Source organism: Eptatretus burgeri, chromosome 9, assembly GCF_056783735.1.
Source record: "Eptatretus burgeri isolate ZD-2024b chromosome 9, Ebu_testis_v1, whole genome shotgun sequence".
In the NCBI taxonomy this organism is placed as follows: domain Eukaryota; kingdom Metazoa; phylum Chordata; class Myxini; order Myxiniformes; family Myxinidae; genus Eptatretus; species Eptatretus burgeri.
In genome coordinates this window covers 80,728,209-80,750,305 of record NC_140969.1, presented here as the reverse complement: position 1 = coordinate 80,750,305, position 22,097 = coordinate 80,728,209, and the positions used below count along the sequence as shown (strand labels likewise).

The 22,097-nt window shown below is 42.7% G+C and overlaps 1 protein-coding gene across 5 annotated transcripts in view; it reads right to left on the bottom strand.

Moving 5' to 3' along the window:
* The window catches only part of BMP7 (bone morphogenetic protein 7), a 144,607-nt gene that overhangs the window by 100,054 nt on the left and 22,456 nt on the right, over positions 1–22,097 (bottom strand). For all 5 annotated transcript variants that reach the window (XM_085895751.1, XM_085895752.1, XM_085895748.1 and 2 more), the window contains exon 2: positions 18,086–18,519. In XM_085895751.1, coding sequence (XP_085751877.1) covers positions 18,086–18,470 — 385 coding nt within the window. In that variant the 5' untranslated portion in view covers positions 18,471–18,519. The remainder of the gene's footprint in view (positions 1–18,085; positions 18,520–22,097) is intronic.

Here is a 22,097-nt window from a genome sequence, read left to right as displayed (position 1 = left end):
GAGGGTAGACCGGGCCATCGCACCTCGCCGCAGGTCGACTCCGGACATGGGCCACTTAAGCGACCCGTTCCGTACTATGGGGATAACCGAGCGGTGTTAACGTCGGCCTGGACGGTTCCAATTAATTATCGGGCGTATTAAGCCCACTACCAACCCTTTACGTGAAGCAAGATGGAGATTCAATTAAAGAAAAGACGAAGCGAAACGGGAAAAACAGTTCAACATGAGGCACATTTATTCCGCGGCACACAGAAAGCACACATATACAATTACAACAATTATGCACCAAAAGCAATTGCAACAAAAGAAACACAACAATGCAGATCTACCACCAACTACGCGAGCACACGGCAACACTTACACAGTTTTACTTTACAGATGGCGCCGACAACACATATACTCAAAAGCAAAAGAAAAGGGCCACCCTCAACGACAAGGGGACAGACGGGCCTGTGGGCCACGAGACCGTGTGGAGCCGACCCGTCTTGTGATGAGCCGCAAATGTGGCGGCGGTGCCCCGACTCCGCACTCCTTCGTGGGTTTCGTTGGCACTGCTTGGAGTGGGGTGGGAACGGGGCCCTCTTTTCACACTATCTCAGCACGGGGGGGGGGAGGGGGAAGGGGGGAATTGTTGATGCTCTTGGGAAAGAGGATAGCTGGCTTGCTTGGGTCCAACGACGAGCGACTCCACTGCGACCTCGACCGTGCTCCCGGCTTCCCCTCTCTGCAGCTCCCCGACAGACTCCGAACCCCGACAGACTCCGACCTCCGACAGACTGACTCTCCTCCAGACCCGACTTGACTGCTGCTGCCAGACTCTGCCGCTGCCACACTTCTCCAACTCGCCTTGACTCTTCTCCAACTCCCTTGACCGAAAAACTCTCCCACTGCCACACTTCTCCAACTCGCCCGAGCCAAAAACTACTAAATTCGCCCCGCGCTTTATAGTACGGCAGGAGAACCCATATGCAAATTTCTGGATCAGAACGAGCTCGGGGGTGAGCCACGCTCGCCCATTGGACGGAGAAAAAGGGGCGTGAATCTCCCCTGATTCTCAAATTTGCATATATCGATTCTACTCCGACGCGCCTGGAGGCAGGGCCAAATCGCCCCGCGCTTGCTGATTGGATCTGGATCGGAAGTGGGCGTGTATCATTCCTGATCCGACTTCTCCTCGGAAAGGCCGCACTTTGTACCTGCGGCTCGGCGCGCGCCCTGTACGAGTCCAGGACAGCCTGACGCTCGGTGCCCACAAGCGGGGCAGGAATGGCCGCAGAAGGAGAGGCGAAGGTGGTGGACGGTCTAAAGTGGCGGTCCCTGGCCACGGTGACGCTTGGAATGGTGGTGATGCGATGCTTGCGGGAGCGAGTTGTGAAGGTAAAGGTCGTGGCTGTTGGCGTTGTTGTTGTTGTGAAGCGGAGTTGCGGTTGGTGGTTGTTGTGTGATGGCGGTTGAGACGTGGTTGGTTCAAAATAAAGATAGAACAGAAAAACGGCTATCTTAAAGGTTCGCAGCCCGAATGAATCACATTTATTCCCTCTAAACAATGGGTTTGGGGCTAACTACACATGTACTTACAGAGATATCTCACCTTTAGGACCTGAATGGTGGTTTGTGAATTTCCTCAACCGTAACAATATTTTGCAAACAAAATAGTTAAATTCCCAGTGACCTTTTCGAATAACGAATTTTTTATTTCAATCGCTGTATGCTATGTAATGTCCATGAAATTAAAAGAAACCTTGAAGAATTTCTACATAATTATGAAGATTCCAAGAAATACCAAGTTTGATTCAATGCATGATGGGATAATGTTATAAATAATTTAAAGTGTTTGTGTGTTTGTGTTTGCGTTTGTAAGTTACTCTTTCACAGCCAAACCGTCGCACCTCGAGACCAAAATATTTGGGTGTAGCTACTTCAGAATCTGCATAAAATTTTGGGCTAATGCACGTTGGCCATTGCGTCAATTTTGTGGCCACCAAAGGCCACTATGTAGTGTGTATTGGGATGTGTAGTCAGGCAGTGCTGCTGCCGGCCCACAGGCAAAAGGTAACCATCATAAGCCAATAACTTCATAGCTTTACAATGTCCAACACATCCCGAAGCCCCCAGCGGGAAAAGCTCACCATGATGAGGGCAATAACTCCATACATTTTCATTGCACAACATGTGCCAGGACCACGACGTAGATTTTTTTTCCTGTGCAGTGCCAGGTACCCAGACTTGTATCAATATAAATATATCTTAATTATTATTTTCTTTGCGATATAATTCACTATTAACCTTGATAATGTACACTGTGGAGTCTTAACCAAATTATATTTGCTTGATGCAACTTGCAGAATATCTTTGCCAACTTTCACGCGACCATCTGTTTCACTTCACACCCTCGCAAAAAACTTAACTTTTACAATCAAATTGATTTTTTTTTTTTTTTTTTTTTTTTTTTTACATTCACAACCTATAATTATTGCAGCAGATGTTAAGATACCATCATTGCATTTCATTTTGCTAATAACCAATATGAAGTGAAGGGGAAGTCATGCCATGTACCAAGCTCAATGCAGAGCATTAGTTCTGCTGCTCAGCAGTTTCTTGGTTTGGATTACAATCATGGAGGGGTTGCTACTCCGCCCGAGGGAGATAGAGCAGGAATTTGGAATTTGTTCAGGGTGCCAGCGATAGCTTACCTCCTCTTCACAAAGGACGCTGTGGGATCTTTGACGTCCACAAACTAATGTGGGCAGATAGGATTCTCAGGTTAACTCCCAACTGAGGGACGGCACACAAATTGATGAATCACCCTGCTTGCGAAACACTAGGATGACCGTTTATAGCTGAGTTGGGATTCAAACCCAAGCTAGACAGCTCACAGGTGAGTGTGCATACCTCTGGGCTATCCTGTCAGCCAAAAATGGAAGAGGATAGCAAATTAAAACACTAAAAGTGGGAATGAAAGTGGTAAGATGGAGGAATCAGGGGCAGGAAAGAAATCAAACTTGATAATATGAAGAAGAGCCATTATGCGCGGCACCCAGACGCTAGAACAACACCGAATAAATGAACAGTACATTGGCAAAACCAACAGGGATGTGATTATAATGATGATCTCAACCAACTTAATTCCCCGATCCATTATGGCTGCAATAGGTCGATGTGCACATGATTGGTTATTGGAGATTCGCTTGTTAATCATGTCATGAGTATAATCAAGTGATAAAGATAGGTATCATTCCATGATGCGTAAGAAAACCCTCATGTACATCACCCCTTGAAGTCAATAATAGTTGTGCAACATGAGTAAGCAGATTTGAATTTCATCAGTATCGTTACTTAACCTATGCAAGCGGTAAAGATGTACGGCATCATAAGGGAAGCCTCAAACAAGCAGCACAGAAAATGCAATTAACAATATGAACCCCAAACTAGCTGCACAGAAGGTGAGTCTTTAGTCAGATAGTACTTGGCTTTCATTTCCAAATAGTGGGGCAGATAACAGCAATTTTGGAGAGGAATCGTGCAAATGATGATACAAGCATCAAGTTTGACACATTTGTTCTCCAGGGGATTCTAATCAAATCTGCCTGATTGGCCATTTGAAAATCCAAATTTTGAAAAATTTGAAAAAAAAAAAAATTCTAAAAAGTCAAGATCACGAATCAACGTTGGATGCTGGCTGAGATTGGTGAATGTTTCAGAAACATCATCAAAGACGTTCCAAGTCTGCCATGCAGTTTTCTTCCCTTTACCGCGGAAGGCAGACACGACGTCACATCCAGTGAACGCATGGAAGTATGGAATCCCTCCAGCTTTCTCAGGCCCTATTGCAGAAACTACCTCATGGACTGGAATCCATCGCGTCTTGGCTCCTTGGCCAAAGGCAATCCACATGTTCTCACGACCTAGTTCCTGTAAGGATGGCAGTGCAGATATTGCTATGACTAGTACGTCCGTGTCATTAGCCTTAATGATAATGGACTTGCTACCATCCGTCGTTGCATCCCTGGCATGTACAAATATTTGAGTGTCAGCTTCTTCATGACAACATGGAGGCACAGCATCCAGTGACTTCCTTGTGTTGCTAATGGCATCTTCTCCTTTTGTGACAATGACTGTGCTTGTCGTCTGTGCTTCACATATCTTTTCCGCAAGGAAGTGAAACAGCTCAGTGTTGTTGCTGTCATCTCGAAGAAAGCTTCTCCAGTTACTTGGGGTCTTACTGGTTCCTGTCACACTTCTTCTGATTCCTTGCCCCCTTTTCGACCTTGCCTCGGACTTCAGACTTGACTTCTTGTACACATCAAACACTACGTCCACCCTCTCGTACCTGGCACCATAGGATTCCACCTTTGGGATGATGTCTTCTTTAGCATAGTCATCAAATATCTTTGAAGTGCGTGGAGGTAGGGCATTGATAAGTGCTGAGCCATCAATGATGACTGCATCTCCCCTTGGTTCTCTGTCTGGGATGTTCACTTGCACTTCAAGAATTTCAGCGAGCTGTGACTTCAAATTTTTTTGAAGTTTTTTTTTCTTTCAAATTTTGCAAAATTTGGATTTTCAAATGGCCAATTGGGCAGATTTGATCAGAAAGCCCTGCAGAACAGAAATGCCAAATTTGATGCTTGTATCATAATTTGCACGATTTTTCTACTATCTACTTCACTAAAAATCCACATTCTGATACAGGCACATTGAGATATCCCCATATATTCATTATTTATCTTGTTTGAAGTTCCTTCAGTTTGATCAATCATGACATGATGTGAATACTTACTTAATCTACTCAAAAGCATTTGGACATGTGAGGATTAATAAATAAATAAATAAATAAGAGTTCCCTGTCAAGGAACTTGAACACAGGAAGAAGCCATTGGGCTAATCAAAGCCTGCACAATGCTTCCAAACCTCTGGTTGTTTGTCCATGCAGTATCTTTTTAAAATACTGAGCATCAAGCAAGGAAGCAGCAAGTGCCATTCTTCAAGTATTTAGTATGACTCGGTCGGGGCTCAAATCGCCAACCTCATAGACTCGGAGTGGACACTCTAACTATTAAATCACCATGTCTGGGTTGGTCACTTCATTCACTTTGCATGAATTTTATATTCCTTGGTCTGTTTTGCATTATAATTTTCTTTTTTTTGCTCTTTTCCATCTCTGCTTGTCAGCAAAGACATTTGTGTTTGAATGCTTTGATGTCGGTGTTGCTTCACAAGTTTAAAGTGCCGTATGTTTGCTTTAGTGTTGTATCAACCATTTCCCCATTCTAATGACGATATTTAAGACCAAAACTACTTTTAAAAAATGTTGATGTTCAAACTTACAAACCCACTGTTCCCATTTGTGGTTAGTCTGTGGTACTGACATGCTGAGATGTGTCTTTTCCGTTCTGTTAGAGCTGTTAGGGTTAGGGCTAACCTGAAATGTCTCTCTTCTGCTCCAATTCAGTATGATACACTCAAAATGCTTCATCAATACAGAGTGTCTGTAAAAATAGCGGTGCATGAAGACCCCCTTTATTGTAGTTTCTGCTATTCATATTCACTTTTCTATTATCATTCCTGAACGAACATCTATTCTTTGTCATTGTTTTCAGAAAAGAAACATTTAAACAAGAAAATGCTTGGAAACTTAAGGTTGCGCTGCTTATGATAATTACCTCTCAGATTATAAAATATCACAGTCACAGCCAAAGAAGAATAGTGGGAAAGTTTCTTATCTGCCATTGGTTTTGAATCAAAGTAAACCTCGATGTGACATGAAAGGCCTTTGGCATTAACCCAAGGCAGATCCATTGTCATGGAACCAGTTAGCCTTTCAGTAAACCAATAACTTCCAGCAATTCAACAACACAGTGGCTGCTGCATGAGTAAAAAAAATAGGAACCAACATGCCAAGGTATTAAAAACAAGACGAACAGCCCAAAGTTGCTGAATCAAAAGCATTTCTTTGGTCTTTAGGATTCCCACCTAATTTACAGCTTGTTCGGTGCTGTCTTTGCACGTAAAGGGCAAGGAGAGACAGTACGGAGGGGGTAAATACAAGGAGTGAGGCGAGGAGGGGCTACTGCTCCACTTTTCATGACGGGGAGCAGCAGGAAACACCTGTTTGCGAACCTCGTGCTTTCCCTCAAGACCCGGGGTGTCACGTGCACACACACACAGACTCGCCCAAGGGAGGGCAAAGCAGATGCCAACACTTACTCAATACATCCACCACCACCTATCCAGTGGTACAAGTCATCCATCACCGTGACCTATCCCACCGCCATGAGGAGTATGACCAAAACCATAATAGGTTATGCAAAAAAAAAAAGGTCCAATGAGCTAATGTGTCCCAAAACGTTTCCATGTTGCCCCCCCCCCCAACCCCCATCCAACCTCATGCTCTTTGTTTTGCCAAAAGCTCAATCTGAATGCATTGTTGGAAAATGCCAGAGGATCATCAACACTACCTTTTGGTGCAAAGACTTGGATCATGAATCAACATGACTATAGAGGCCATTCTAATTCACAGGATACACAAAGCTTCATACTGACTCACAGGATGGCAGAAGAAGCCATCAGTAGTTTTTCTGTATCGATAATTTTTTTTTTATTTTTTTTATTTTTTTTTGTATACCTTGGTCGAGGCTCGTATGAGAGCTAACACACAACTCACAGCAAGGAGGCATGAGACAAGAGGGGCGGGAGTGGAAGGGACAAAACATTGGGGAACAGACACAGGTGAACTGTGGAAGGGAGAGGGATGGGGATGGGACGGGGAACATGGCGAGGGGAAGATGGACATTAAAGGGACTTTCAGGAAGGAAAGCAGGAGAATTGAAGGAAGTGGGCTTGGGTGGATTATCGGGGGTAGAAAAGATCGAGGATTTGGATGGGGGAAGATAAGAGGTGGTGGTGAACAGCTGTTTTGAAAGCCTGGAGGGAAGAATGGGAAAGAATAGAGTGAGGAAGTTTATTCCAAAGGCGGGAAAAAAGAGGAATGAAAGAGTGAAGATGAGCAGTGATTCGTGATTTTGGTAGTTTTACCAGAAGGGGGTTGTTGGCGGACCTTGAGCGCCCTGTGGAAATGTGGTTGGGACAAATCACAGAGAGAGCAGGGGGGCAAGGCTGGAGAGGAGTCGGTAGAAGACAGAAAGACCACCGACCAACCTGCGGTGATTGAGTGAGAGGCCCAAAGACTCAGCTTCATTGCGGGAGATGCCAATGATCTTAAAAGCCCTGGTTTTGACAGCGTGAAGCCGAGAAAGGTGGGAGGCGGGAGCACCAGCCCAGAGGGGAGAGCAGTACTCCAACAGGCTACGGACAAAAGCTTTGTAAGTGGTCAGGAGCTCAAGAGGGCCGAGGAAGGACTTTGCACGACGGAGGATTCCCAGTCGGCGACTGGCTTTGAGGCAAGGTTGGAAATGTGACTTTCCCAGGAAAGGTCATGGCAGATAGTGAGACCCAGAAGCTTGAAAAGAAAAGACTTCTTCCAGAGGATTGTTGAGAAAGTGGATGGGGGGTTTTGTAAACGGTCCTTTCGAAGAGACATAGTGAGAGTGTGAGATTTGTCTGGATTGAAAGACATGTTCCACGTGTTGGACCAGTTTGTGATTTTATCCAGATCTGCAGTGAGCGAAGAAGCTGCTGCTTGCCGGTCTGAGGGATGACAGATGGTACGGCAGAGGGTGGAGTCATCGGCAAAGAGAAATAGAGGATTTTCCAGAGAGTCCGAGAGATCATTGATGAAAACCAGAAAAAGAACAGGGCCCAGAACGCTACCTTGAGGAACTCCAGCCTGCACAGGAAGAGGGGATGAAAGAACTCCATTTAGGGCCACACGTTGACTGCGACAGGAGAGGAAGTCTGCGAGCCATGAGTGGAGATGGCCTTGAATACCATGGGAAGAGAGTTTGGTGAGTAGGGCAGGGTGCCAGACTGTGTCAAAAGCACGTGATATGTCCAGGGATACGGCTCGGATTTCCTGTCTGGCATTGAGGACCTCCATCCATTGATGGGAGAGCAGTAGCAGCATATCTAGGGTAGAGTGACCTGGTCTGAAACCAAATTGATGATTGGAAATCAAGCCATTGGAGAAGAGGAAGGATTTCATGTCTGAAGCGATGATGGATTCCATAACCTTGCTGATGATTGGGAGAAGGCTGATTGGTCTATAGTTACAGGGATCTGTTTTTGCACCTTTTTTTATGCAGGGCAGTGATGTTAGCAGATTTCCAAGCAGATGGCAGATGACCTTGGGAAAATGAGAGAGAGGTGGAATAGAACAGAGAGAGGGTGAGCAAGAGCAGAAGAGCAGGCTTTGAGGACACGTGGGCTGATGCCGTCTGGACTGGTTGCAGAATCTGACTCGAGGTTTGAAAGCAAGCTCTCCACCTTGTCAGGAGAAAAGGATACAGAGTCCAGGGACAGTTGGGTGCGACTGGGTAAAGTGGGTAGAGATAGTGATGGGTTTGGGACACAAGATTTAGCTGCAAACACCGAGTTTAGACATTCAGCTTTATCACGTGTGGAATCAGCAGTGCGGCCATTTGAGGTAAGGGAGGGGATGGAGGGGGAACATACACCAGAAACAGATTTGATTAAACGCCACCAGGATTTTGAGGAGGGAGAGAGGTTTGAGAGTTCAGACTTGAGATGAGAAAGATGTTGTTTTCTGGCTCTCCTGAGGGTAGATACACACTTGTTCCGAGCTTTGTGGAAAGAACTGAGATTGCTCTCAGTTGGGTTTGCTTTCCATGAGGCAAAGGCAAGTTGTTTCAGGACAACTGCCTCGCCACAAGCTTCAGTAAACCAAGGGCGGGAGGAAGGGTAAGACAACTGAACACGAGAGGGGATAAATCTGTGCATGAGGGAGAGCAAGTTTCTTTGAAAGAATTCCCAGGATGAGTTGATGTTTGAGAAAGTAGTGATAGGAGACCAGTCTGTAAGTTTGATGGCTGCTCGGAGACCCTGCCAGTCGGCTTGAGTGAAATGCCAGACTCGACGGCGGTGAGGTGGTTCTCTGATAACAGCCAGAGAGATGTCCACTTTAACAAGGACGTGGTCAGAAGAACCAATTGGAGCGAAGGAAGAGCAGCAGATATTGTCAGGGAAATTTGTCAAAATCAGATCCAGAAGAGATGGAGTACCATTGGTTGAGATCCGGGTCGGGAAGTTGACCGATTGAGTCAGTCCCAATGAGTCACAGAAAGCTTTTGCTGATGTCCCATGGCAGGTGAGAGAGGTACCCACACCTAGCCAACTGGCGTGATGACAATTGAAGTCGCCACATAAGAGGAAGAGAGAGTTTGGATGAGAAGATAGAAGATGGTCCATGTTTTCGGAGAGTGAGGTGTAGATGGAGTCATCACTGTTCGGTGGACGGTACAGTACACATATAAACATGAGGTGGGAGTGGAGGGGAAGCCGAAGCCAGAGGTATTCCTGGGGGTGTGGGGGAGTGAGAGCAGTGCAGGGAGAGTGAGGAATAGAGTCTTTGATGAAGAGAGCAACACCTCCACCAGGACGAGGCTCAGGTCTGTCATACCGTAAGAGGGAGTAACCAGGGAGAGATACTTGGGAGTCAGACACGTCTTGGGAGAGGAAAGTTTCTGTTAGGCAGATAATGTCTGGTTTGTCAGTGGCAACCTGCATGGAAAGATCTGAAAGGTTTGAGCGAAGGCCCCGGATATTTGAGGTCCACACTTTTTAATGAAGAGGTAGGGAGGAGGCTTTGGGTGCAGGAGGGGGAGGGGGCGGGGGGGGGAAGGAGGGGGGACGAGGGGGGAGGTAAGGAGGGTTGCTGAAGGAGTGTGGGGTATTGCAGAATAGCGAGGGGAGGGGGCCGAATGAGGAGGAGAAAAGGCTCTGTGGTGCTGGGAGAGAGGGGGGACAAGAGACAAGGAAGATGGCAGTTGAGTATTTGAGGAGGTGGAGTGAAGAGATGGAGGTGAGAGGGCAGTGGAGGGAGGCAGGTTGGTGGATGAGAGGGGGGCAACTTAGAGAAGGAAGAGTGAGAGGGGATGAAAGGTGGGAGAAAGGTGAGGGGGGAATTTTTGAAAGAGGTGAGAGGGAGGCTTGGAGGGAGAAGAGTGGGATGGTTGCTTTGAGAGTGAGAGTGAGGGGTGAGGGGGGTGAGTTGGCACCCTTACTATATTAACGGCAGCTGCTGAAATGTGAACTTCGATAGATCCGAGCGCATATTTATATGGGGTTATAAACTCCATTCTTTAATTTAATGTGAAACAAACACCCATAGGTTTGGGTTACTTGAACTTTGATCACATGGCTCTAACTTTTATCTGATCCCAAGTCTCAGCGGTGTTTGAGAATTCTTCAGGAGAAATTAAAGAAATAAATTTAAACCAAAATTCCGTTCAACACAATTTTTCCCAAACAATTGACTTTTCTTTAATGCAATCAACTCTTCACAAAAACACAGTAAAACATGTTTGATTCACAGTTGAGTATATTTAAAATATCAAACTTGTAAATTGTTCAGGATATTTTTAGGGAAGAGGTGGATTCACCACTCCCCTAAAAATATCTTATTTTAATTTTGCAATAAAGTAACAATTTTACATACACGACTGTATTTTTACATACCCCTAAAAAAGTTTTAAAATGATAAATCCTTTTTGCCACGAGATATGATTTCCTTAAAGGGAGGAGAGAGCAGTTAAACGACCAGAGCCTAGGTGTGCCAACTGGCACATTATACCTGGAAAGGAACAATTATAATTAATAACTATCGATCAAACTGACCCGACTAATGAGGAGTCGAAACAAATTTTGGGAAATTAAGAGTGATGACACCAAAAGATGAACATAAAATAAGCACAAATAACCTCATGGCAGAAATCTTGACGAAATTATTGAGACAAAAAAAAGAAAAAGAAGCAGCGAAACGAACATTCAAAACACACTGTGAATGAAACCTTCCAGAGAAAGCCATTTTCATTCCTCAACAGTAAGGCAAAACCTTTGAAGTCATTTCCGTGGAAATCAAACGTTGGAAAACAAGGGTAATTTTACCTGCAACGCAAAAAGGTTTCCGTGATTAAAGGTGCCGAAGTCGGAAGTCCCCTCTTTTAGATTTCCTTCACTATGATCATCATTCCGGTTAAAGCCCAAGGCACAGTTCCTGTGACTAACCTTGTACAGCTTAGATGGTGGGGTCATTCGACACCTATCGATGTTTGATCCAGGATTACAGGCAATTCCGTGGAAAGCCAACCCAGGCAGCTGAACTTTCGTCCGGCATAAGTTGCTCCAAATGCCCAATTGGGTAAAAACCTTTGAAAGTCCATTAAAGGCAAACCACCTTCCTCTTTCCAGGATAGGCCATTAAAACCAAAATCCCACTTTAAATGCTGACATTTTCCAGCAAATCTCTGCACTTCAATAATGCCATACATCACCACTGTACAAGCGAGCTAAGTTATGCCAATTTATCGTTCTTGTTGTTATTTTTTTTATTTAAACATAATAGGTTACAGAATGTAACCTTAACTAGTTTAGTATTTTCTGGAAAACAACCTTTCGGTGTCGACAATGCATACGGTAACCAATGTGTTTGTCATAAAAAAAGGATGGTAATCTTGCTTTACATTATTAACTGGCAAAGCAAGGCTGTTAATCTGAAAGTTTGCATTTATATTTGTACATATCATATAATAACATATTATAGAAAATATTGAGAGTGTGGCCAAATCAAGAGGGAACAACTGCATTTCTTCTGCTATTTTGAGCATCTCATTCTGAGAACATTTTGAACGCCCCACGTATGTTGAGCCAACAGGAGTGACACGATCAGACTAACTTGCATTTCTAGTTCAGTACAATGGGAAATATCTTACAATGGTTCTCGTGAGTTGCTATTCAGTGGAGGAAAAAAAAAGACAAAGAATGAGAGGCATTGTATATGATGCATCAATTGGGAAAACTTTTATCATAAATACATGTGAGTATCCCTTTTGGTGGAGTGATTTGACAAGTTAATATAATTTAATATGAGCTCCCTTACAAGGAACTTCAACACAGGAGGAGGCCATTGGGCTCATAAAAGCCTACACAATGGTTACCAACCTATGGTTGTTTGTCCATGCGCTATCCTTTTGAGATGCTAACCAGCAAGTAAGGAAGCAGCAAGTAAGGAAGCAGCAAGTAACGTTTTGTTAAGTCTTTAGTATGACTCGGCTGGGGTTAGAACCATCCATCTCTGAGATTCAGAGCGGACGCTCTAACAATTACACCACCAACACCAAGTCCTTCATGATGTGAGGATATGAGGTTTAAATTTCGCATTGTGTTGAATCGTCCATTGTTTCCCTAATGCCCTTGTCTTTCAAGAAACGGATGGGTCCACCTACATATTACAAACACTAATAAGGTAGAATTATTAACCCCCCCTCCCCCTATCTCCCTTTCCTCCCCTCCACTGAAAATTACACTTTCCCTCTACTGCCTTCTTACAGTTTTCCCTCCTATTTTCCCCAATCCCTTCCTTTTGTCCCCCATATTCTTCCCTTTGCCCATATTAGGGCCCATAAATTTTATTGTCATTTCAACGCACCCCACTCATGCACGCACCACTTATAAACAAATGAAATATGTTACACACACACACACACACACACACACACACACACACACACACACACACACACACACACACACACACACACACACACACACACACACACACACACACACACACACACATTTGAGAATAGCATTTCCCTCAACACCATGTGTACATTTCTTAAATGCCATTTTAACCATCGTAGAAAGTATGATATCGGTTCGGAGTCTGAATGATACCAGTCATAAAGTTACGCATGCCAACAAATAAGTAATTTCCCCCATTATATTGACTTGTGCTTATTTCCATGAGTGGGATTTGTGAATAAGAAAAGGAGTCCTTCTGCCATGCCATGTAATCACGTGGACAGCAGAGACCTGCCATTGTCTGAGTCTGCATGTACTAACATGCGATGGACGAGGATGGCTTTAATACAGGCAGCTGCATTTGCGAACACCTGGGCAAGTGGTAACAGGGGTGGACCAAACACACGATATTGTGGTGGAATAAGGGAAGGTCAATGGTGTGCAGGTTGTGTTCGGTCAGCATTTTGTATCTTCTGTGACGGGGAGGTCCCACTGGTGGGGGAGTGGTGGATTTTTACATTAATATCTCATTGATCCGATGTATGTAAAGATGATTTTCAAAAATCATTTTACTTACAAGGAATTTGAACAGACACTGTTTAAGGCAGAGGCAAGCGAGATCATGCTTACATTATAAGGCTGTTAGGACCCCGCAGACAGATTATGCAAACACAACTTTTCAGCCCTCCGAAGGGTCAAGGGGGAAGAAACCGGTATTGAGACCGGGAACTAGGGCTTTAAGGCTGCTTCATCACTGCATTATAAAACTGCAAAGCACTACCAGGAAAGGGTAGAAAGAATAATGTTGTCTTTTTAGTTTTAAAGATGGATCATAATTAGTGGGGCAACTTAGCATAACAATTGTGCATTTTGTGAGGAAAGCACCAAATTTGGCACATTGTAGCCTTTCATAGTATGAACAGATTTGGATATTGGGCCATCTCAAATTCAGCCGCTGATGGCTGTGGCAGCCATTTTCCACTGCCATCAAAAATTTTGAGATGGCCCAATATCCATATCTGTTCATAATATGATGGGCTACTAGTGTGCCAAATTTAGTGCTTTCTTCACAAAATGCACAATTGTTATGCTATATTTAGCTAATTTGCCCCACTAAATTGCAAAAGTCGTTGACATTGGAAAATGAGGGAGACAAATAAACTATTAAACCTAATGCATGTTGGGAGATTGCCTTCTGACTTGAGAAAAATCTGATGTGTGGGAAGTAGATGGAATTATCAATGACTGAGCATAACATAATACGACTTCACTTACAAGGAAGTTCAACACAGAAGGAAGACGTTAGGCTCATCAAGCCTGTGCAATGATTGCCAACTTTTGGTTGAGCACAGACAAACAGTGGTTGGCAAGCATTGTTTGGCTGTGCTCTATCTTGTTTAAATGTTGAACATGGTACGACTCAGTCGGGGTTTGAACGACCAACTTCCCAGACTCAGAGCGGACGCTCTCATCATTATACCATCGAGTCTGTTTTTTAAAATTAATATTATATTGTTATAATATGTTAGTTGTAAGGACACCCTGAAAAACTGTAAAAAGTTTTTATTTTTATTACATTGTTATAATGAATTATCTACAAGAGCAAATAATATAGTTGGTGTAATTTTTACAGTGGGCATTGCTTTCTTTGTCAGGTTATTGTGACACACACTTAATTGCTTTTCTCATAATGTCAGTAATTCTTTAAATTCCATCAGTTTGCCATTATCGTACCGCTCATTCACATCTGTCCTGATAAAACTCTAATCAAAAGAAGAGGCTTTGAGGCAGGGCATTCTTTCACTTCTACCCAAGTGAGTTATTGATTCCTCAAACAAATGGTGTATGTGAGGGGGTGGGGAGTGGATTATTGGACAAAACAAAAGAGGAAGGTTTTGTAAGCAAAACACAGGGGTGTTTGTGTGTGTGTGTGTGTGTGTGTGTGTGTGTGTGTGTGTGTGTGTGTGTGTGTGTGTGTGTGTGTGTGTGTGTGTGTGTGTGTGTGTGTGTGTGTGTGTGTGTGTGTGTGTGTGTGTGTGTGTGTGTGTGTGTGTGTGTGTGTGTGTGTGTGGGGGGGTGGTGAGAAGAAGGTGTTGGAAGGAAGACAAGGGTCAATGTGGTGCAGTGGACTAAAGAGAGCAGTATGCAGCGAATGAGGATAGGTGAAGTGGAGATAGTGGTGATAAGGAGTGAAGAATGTCGTAAACTGGGTGGGTGGGGGTTGAGCCACCAATGATTCGTCATTCCACTTCCATCTCATTGAGTCTTTTGATCTGTATAAGCCGCCACATCCTTATTAATTAGTCTGAGTAGAGGAAAGGACTCGCTCACAATGGCTATTTCATTGGGCACTGCGTCTATTTTGAGTCCATGTCCATGCTCAATGCATCTCCAATCGCCGTTGAGCAGCAAATGCTCAAAGCATACACAGAATAAACTGCTATCAAGTGCAAGGTTATTCAGTTTGAGTGCATGAAACTATCATTTCATACACATCTGAGTGCCTTTTTGGAAGATCATGCTGTCCCATACTAGACCAGTTTTTCCACTAGTAGTTCTCACCCTGTGACCCAGGTTATCCCACTGTCTCTGCGCACAATATGCTCCACCGACAACCTTGCACATCCGGTAGCTTGTTTGGACGGTGAAAATGACGCTTTGTTTTTTTTTAAACCGAGGCTTTATGGTTTTTTTCACAGGTAGCTTGTAGGTCAGAAATGTTTTGAGACGTTTGATAACGTAACCATGGAGTGTCCCCACAAATCCCAAATGAAAAGTCTTTTGTTATCGAGTATGAAAATGGGAATCATTAAATTACATGGGAAATCAGCAAAAAATAAAATTGCATCAAATTTTTAAAACGAATGCATCAAAGTGTACGTTACACTTTGATGCATTCGTGTTATGCGATGCGATGTTACAGAATCCATATTTTGCTAAACGAATTACTGTAGAACTGATTTCAGCAGAACTCGCATAGAAGGTTTAATGTGCTCGTACGTAGTTGTGAGACAGTGATCGAGGTCATTTGAAAAAACATCATTTGAAGTCGTACAATGGACATTGCAAGCATGTGCAAATAACGAGAAATGACGTCCAGACGGTAAAGTTAAACAGGATAAAAGACAAATGGAGTTATCATTGAGTATGGAAGTGGAAGGTGAAAGAGCGTTCCTGCACGACGATGTGCAGCATTGTTTCAAACACCAAAGCCTCATGACACGAGATGTTTGCATACAATGCATGATATAGTCATGATATAGCATTGTTTTGCCCCATTTAAAAGAAAAAAAAATCCATACCTTAAACTATTTATTTTTTCCAGTGCCATAGATGCAATAATCATAAACATGGTAACGGTACTGGAAATGCAATGACATGCAGAATATGAAGTTGCAACATCTCAAAACTTGTCATAAACACAAGCTCAATCAACATAGAGAATTGGGATTTGAATCTCAGAATCTTGAAGCAAGTGCTCAGTAGGGACCACTAAACAATCAGAGCAAAATTGTGAATGTTTTAAAGTAATGCTGGCTTTGTACAGAACCTAAGTAGGTCTTCTGACTGTTGACTCCAGAATTTTTCTGCCTCGGTTATAAAAATACAGGAAGGACCAGAGAGCACAATTTGGAGGTCAGAAATAAAGTAATTACAGGGGTTCAATTAGTATTATTTGGGGGCTGTCAGGATATCTTAGTGGGATGCATACTTGTCTTTGAGCTGTCTAAGCCGGGTTCAAATCCTGACCCAGCTATGAACTGTCGCCGTGGTGTTTCACATGCAAGGCAGGGAAACGATGTGAGCACTGTCTGTCGGAAGGACGTTAAAGTGGAGTACCCATCTGCCAGCATGAGACAAAGGATGTTAAAGATCATACGGTGTCTTTCACAAAGAGAGGAGAGTTATCGCCGGCATCCTGAACAAATTTCATATTCCTACCCAAATCATCTTCAGTTGAATGAGAGGCCAAACCAGCCTGTTCAATAAAGATTTGGGCCAAAAGATGTTCCTCAGCCAAGAAGATGAGAATAATTGGAACCGTCAATACAGGTAGGATGTGGTAGTAGTTCGTTTTATTTGGCACAGAGTTGTTAAAATATCAATTGTACTGCCACCTTAGAAAGTCGGTCTGCACATCAGTGTGTACGTCCCTTCCTTCAGCTTTCTGCAAGGAAATATATTTGTCCTTCTTTTGTAGATTTTCTTCAAATCAGCTCTCTTAGGTACTAATGCTACCTACCTACTTTGTATTTCCCATCTTATGTAGTTCGGTTTTCTTGTTTTGCACCCACGAAGCACCTAGGTGTCAGATATACCTTGGTAAAACGATCACCTCATGCCATTTTCCTTGGATGCCAATTAACCAAACTTTGGAAAGGTCCAAAATTTCATAAAACCTAACAGGGTACGCAATCTATGCAATAATCCAACGGCATGCCGAAGTTACTCGAAGTAAGTTGGGGCAAGGTGTCTTTGGCAGAAAGGTACAAAAATATGCCACCACCCCTCGTATACATAATCCCCTCCGTCCTTTTTCAGTATACTATACATTCTTCATTTGAAACTGTCCACAAAAGCATCAGCGAGAGAGAGGCCTCTGGTGATGACATTCAGAATTATGACATAAAACCAGGGCTGAGGAAATTGTACTAAGGTAGGGTGGAGGTGGAGGTGGGGTGGGGGGGCATATTACTCCATTATTTACATTAAATATACAAGCTAAACATTACTGCAATGCAGTTTTATAACATTGACATAGGAGTCACATTTAATGGACTTGCAAAAAACAATCTGCAGACCAGTCTTGACCTGCAATAATTTGACATGCAAATTAATGATAAATGAATAAATTAAAAACAGAACAAATCAGTAAACTACAGATGAAACATTTAAAAATGGACAGAACATAGAGGGAGGTTTCTGATAAAAGGAAGGTTTAAATGAAAGACAAATGTGGATTTGTGGAAGGTAGTCGGGAGGTTGAGGGGTGGGAGGAAGGACTAGTCTCAACAGATCACAAAGAGAAGAATCAATAAAGCACGTTGTATTGATTACAATGGGAAAAAGGAAGTTTAACCTTCCTATTCATGTGACGGACTGAAAAAAAACAAAAAAAAAAAAACACCTTTTATGATGGTTCCAACAATAAACAAATAATGGCAACCTGGTCGACACGAATTAACACAGCACGAAAAAGCGTATAGACTACAGATCAGTACACAGCATTTACATGCATGAACACATGGTACCATGTTGCACAGCTGGAATGGGTCTATCATACGAGCAAAATATTTGTAATATAGAAGGAAAATGCAATTTGCAAAGATGTATATAAATAAATAAATATAAATTATATGCAAAAGATTGACAGCAAATGTGACCCGGTAACAATGTGTGGTGCCTTTTCCTTTCCATGGGTACTCACCAACATTTACGAAGCTCATCACCATGTCGGCATCACTAAGGAAGGCGCTGTCCAGAAAAGAAGCCGTCATTCCGGTGGCGGCTAACTGTTGATGCAACGGCGCAATGGGAGCACCAGCCTCGATGGCCATGGCATTGTAGAGGTCCAACATGAAGATCGGAGCCGAGGTTAGTGTGCCATGTGTCTGAGGCCGCGGTCTTTGTGGTAGACCCAATATTGACAGGATCTCCCGCTGGATTTCTCTTTTCTCTGGCCCACGGAGTTGCCGTTGCAAAAAGCTAGAGTGCACTGCGGGTTCATCTTCAGTGGTCCCACATGCTGACTGTCTACTCACGGCAAGTATTAGTAGAGGCAGGATCCAAGGTATCAGTAGAGTTTGACGCATCGCACTTGATCGGCCCACCAACCAAACAATGCTGGGAAAACACGGTGTTCTGCAAGACATTGAAACGAAAATGCCTTTCACACAAGCTGGATGAACAAACTAGAAACTTGATGTGTGTGTGTGTGTGTGTGTTTTGAAATGGTGCTGCAACATAATTTTAGAAGAATATTGTATCCTTTATTAGGAATAAAATAGTTCCAAAGCTTATTCATGTAAATGTGATGTACGACATCAATAAACAACACAGAAAATAGTGGTAAATGGTGCACTGATTGTTGGGGCTTCCAGGATCGTTTCATGCTACTGTACTCACCTTTGAGTTGCCTAGTCTGGGTTTGATTGCAACTATAGGATCTGATAACTCATTCTCACTAATGATTCACAAGCAGGGAGTTGCCCAATAGAGTATGCCATCTTTTTATAGGGGGAGGGAGTTGTGTTATTAGTTTGACTGTCACTCATCTAACATTAATTTTTGGATGTTAAAAATCCTACAATGGCTTCAGAAAAGAGGGGGTCTCAGTGTGCCAGAACCTCAGCCGAATACCAAATTCTTGCCAAAAACCACATTCAGGGACGAGATTGGCTGAGTTGTTGTTGCAGGTTTTCGTTACAGGTGTCACCCAAATGTCATGATGGCTAACAAATTTATGGCGCCCCAATGATTGCTACAGAGAGAAAGTGTGAGCTCGGTTATTTTTGTTGGCATTTATTTTATACTACAGTGCGAAAGGATAGTGCAGAGGGAGCGCACTTACCTTTGATCTGTTTAGCTTGGGTTTGATTCTTGACCTGACTATAAACTGTTCAATCGGTGGACTGGCTTTACAGGAAGGGCATTGCATCACAAAGTGTGTAGTATGTTCTCGGATGGCCATTAAGCTGGGTGCCCTGTCTGCAATATAATTAGTTGGTGGAAGTTGAAGATCCCACGGTGTTTTTTGCAAAGAGTCGGTGAATTATCATTGGCACAATGGACAAGTTATAAATTCCTGTTTCATTCAGTTGTTTGTGAAACTTGGGTCAAAAAAAAGCCCCCAAAAACAACCTGTCCTGGCTGATCCCTCAAGAAGGTGGGCATAATTGGGCCCTTAAAGTATTAGTAGTTGAAGTAGTATACTTTACAGAAATTTTCTACCCAGTCAAATTTTACTCTAATTCTACTGCATGGTGTCACTATGACCAATGCAGAAAGGAAAAATGCAGGAAAAACAACAAAAAGAGCAATCAGAGATTGCAGACTCTCACCAGGACTTGTTTTGTGTGGTGTATTTTGTGTGGCGTTTGTGTACTGGTGTGTTACATAATTAATGATGCACAATTAGAACTGACACTTTATAACTGCTGGCAGTGATGACCGGGTACCAATATGTCCTGCTTTGATGCAACCCCGCTTTCGGACACCTGACCCCAACCCATGACGTTATATTTATTATTATCATTCAACTGAATTTGGAATGGGATTAAAATTAATTAAATTCAAATCAAATGGAAGACTAAATAGGAACAGACCTACATTCGAGAAATCAGAAGGAACCCAAACAAGTAGAAGGAAAAGATTAAGCCATCAGGAGGAACCTGGATAGGATCCACATTTTAGCTCTACCTACAAACCCATCCAGGCACAGCCAAGTGAGCCTAATTAAAATAAAATAACCCCCCCCCCCAAAACCCAATTCAAAAAAGTTAAAAAATTCTGGGTGCCAGATCATGTATCCGATCAAGTTGAAATATAAAACGTGTATTCCCCATCATTGCTAAAGTTCACGTAGATTAATCAAGCGGTTCCAGGGAAAACATTTTTTGTCTTAAATCCAATATAGCTGCCAAACCATGTGACATCAATTATTCCTTAACAACCTTGTACAGGCATGCCTTGGGAAACATTTGTGTGATGTTACCAATCGATCTGTCCAGCCGTTCTGCAGAAGAAGATTTTTATGTGGTTTATGGTAAATCCAATATGGCTGCCAAACCCTGTGACCTATGACATCATATGTGTGAACCTTTTGTTCCTCATAGATATGCGATCATATGTATAAAGTTTTGCCTAGATCTATTCAGACATTTCGGAGAAGAAGATTTTTGAAGGTTTAAAATATATATATATATATATATATATATATATATATATATATATATATATATATATATATATATATATATATATATATAATGCTGCCAAATCACGTGACCAACGATGTCATCAAAAAACCTTTTTGTGGACCATTTTATCCCAAAATGACCCTGAAAAATTTTCATACTTATCGGATGTAGCATTCTACATATGCAATTATGACTTCATAATGAAGGCACCAACGATGTCATTAAAAAACGCACTCATTCCCAATGAGGAGTACTTGTTATGTTCCAAGTTTCAATTTTTTCCTTAGTGCGGTTTCAGAGATACAGAGGTCCAAAGTTTTTCCATTTTTTCCAACATGGCTGCCACACAATGTGACATATGACATCATAAGAATCATTAAAACATTCTACATGAGTATTCGCACCAATGGTGAAAATTTTGTCTCAATCCACGAAAGTTCTGTGTGGACAAACAACCAAACAAACGAACCCAAATGCAATATCCTCTCCTCCTTTTTCTGTTACATCCTGAACCACTCGATGTTCGAGCTCCTCCATGAGCGTTGACTTTGGATAAAATAATAATTGCCATATCGCTGGTAAGTCATGCATCACAAGTACATAACAATGATACAATGGAATACGGGACTTTCAAAATGACGTATGAATGCTGACGAGGCCTTTTGTGCATGCTCTGTATGCGCATTTTGAGTAACTTGGTAATGCTCATCTGGCATTTTGAAACTGCCATTGCTCGTGCAAAATCTGCAATTAAAATAGTATTTTTAACATACGTATAGTAATTTTCTGCATTTAGATGAAAGAGTGGCAATTTCAAAATGGTTATCGATTACAATTGCTCTGTTCCTGGAGGAAAATTGGACTCGCGAGAATATAGGAAATACAAGAAATATCTGTGGATGAGAGGAGTTGAGTTCCTACCATTTCCTGTTAAGTTCCTAGCAACGAGCAGCGTGTGCACGCACGCATGCACGCACACTTTCTTTTAGGAATAGAGTGCATATGCATATTAAGGGAACTCCAAGGAAGTGCAAGAGTGAAAATTGGGTGTTTGGGTTTATTAAAACACCCCTTATGAAGATAATTAACGGCCTGATTTATTTCCTTTATCAAGTGTATCCTCAGCCAACTCACTCTCGATGGGGTCTTTAGGCACATCCTCAGTTAGCTCACTGGGGTCTTAATTCGATATTTTGTTCGGCATGCCTAGCAATGCCTTGAAATGGAACAGGTCGCAATGATTTCTGATTGATAAAGCTTAAAAAAAAATTTTCACTCTCCTCACTCATGTCATTGAATGCCTGATTTCTGGATGCATTGCAATGCATATACACACCTGGAGAAGCCAGCATTCGTTGCTATATTTCATTTCCACCAATGCCATAATCTCTAGAATCTCTTAAGGCTTGGTCACAACGAACCCACGACACGACAGAAAATTTGGGGAAATCGTGGGTCATCGGGGGTCGTCGCAAGACAGTCCTACGAAATTTTGAGCATCGTGGCATCGACTTGCCGTCA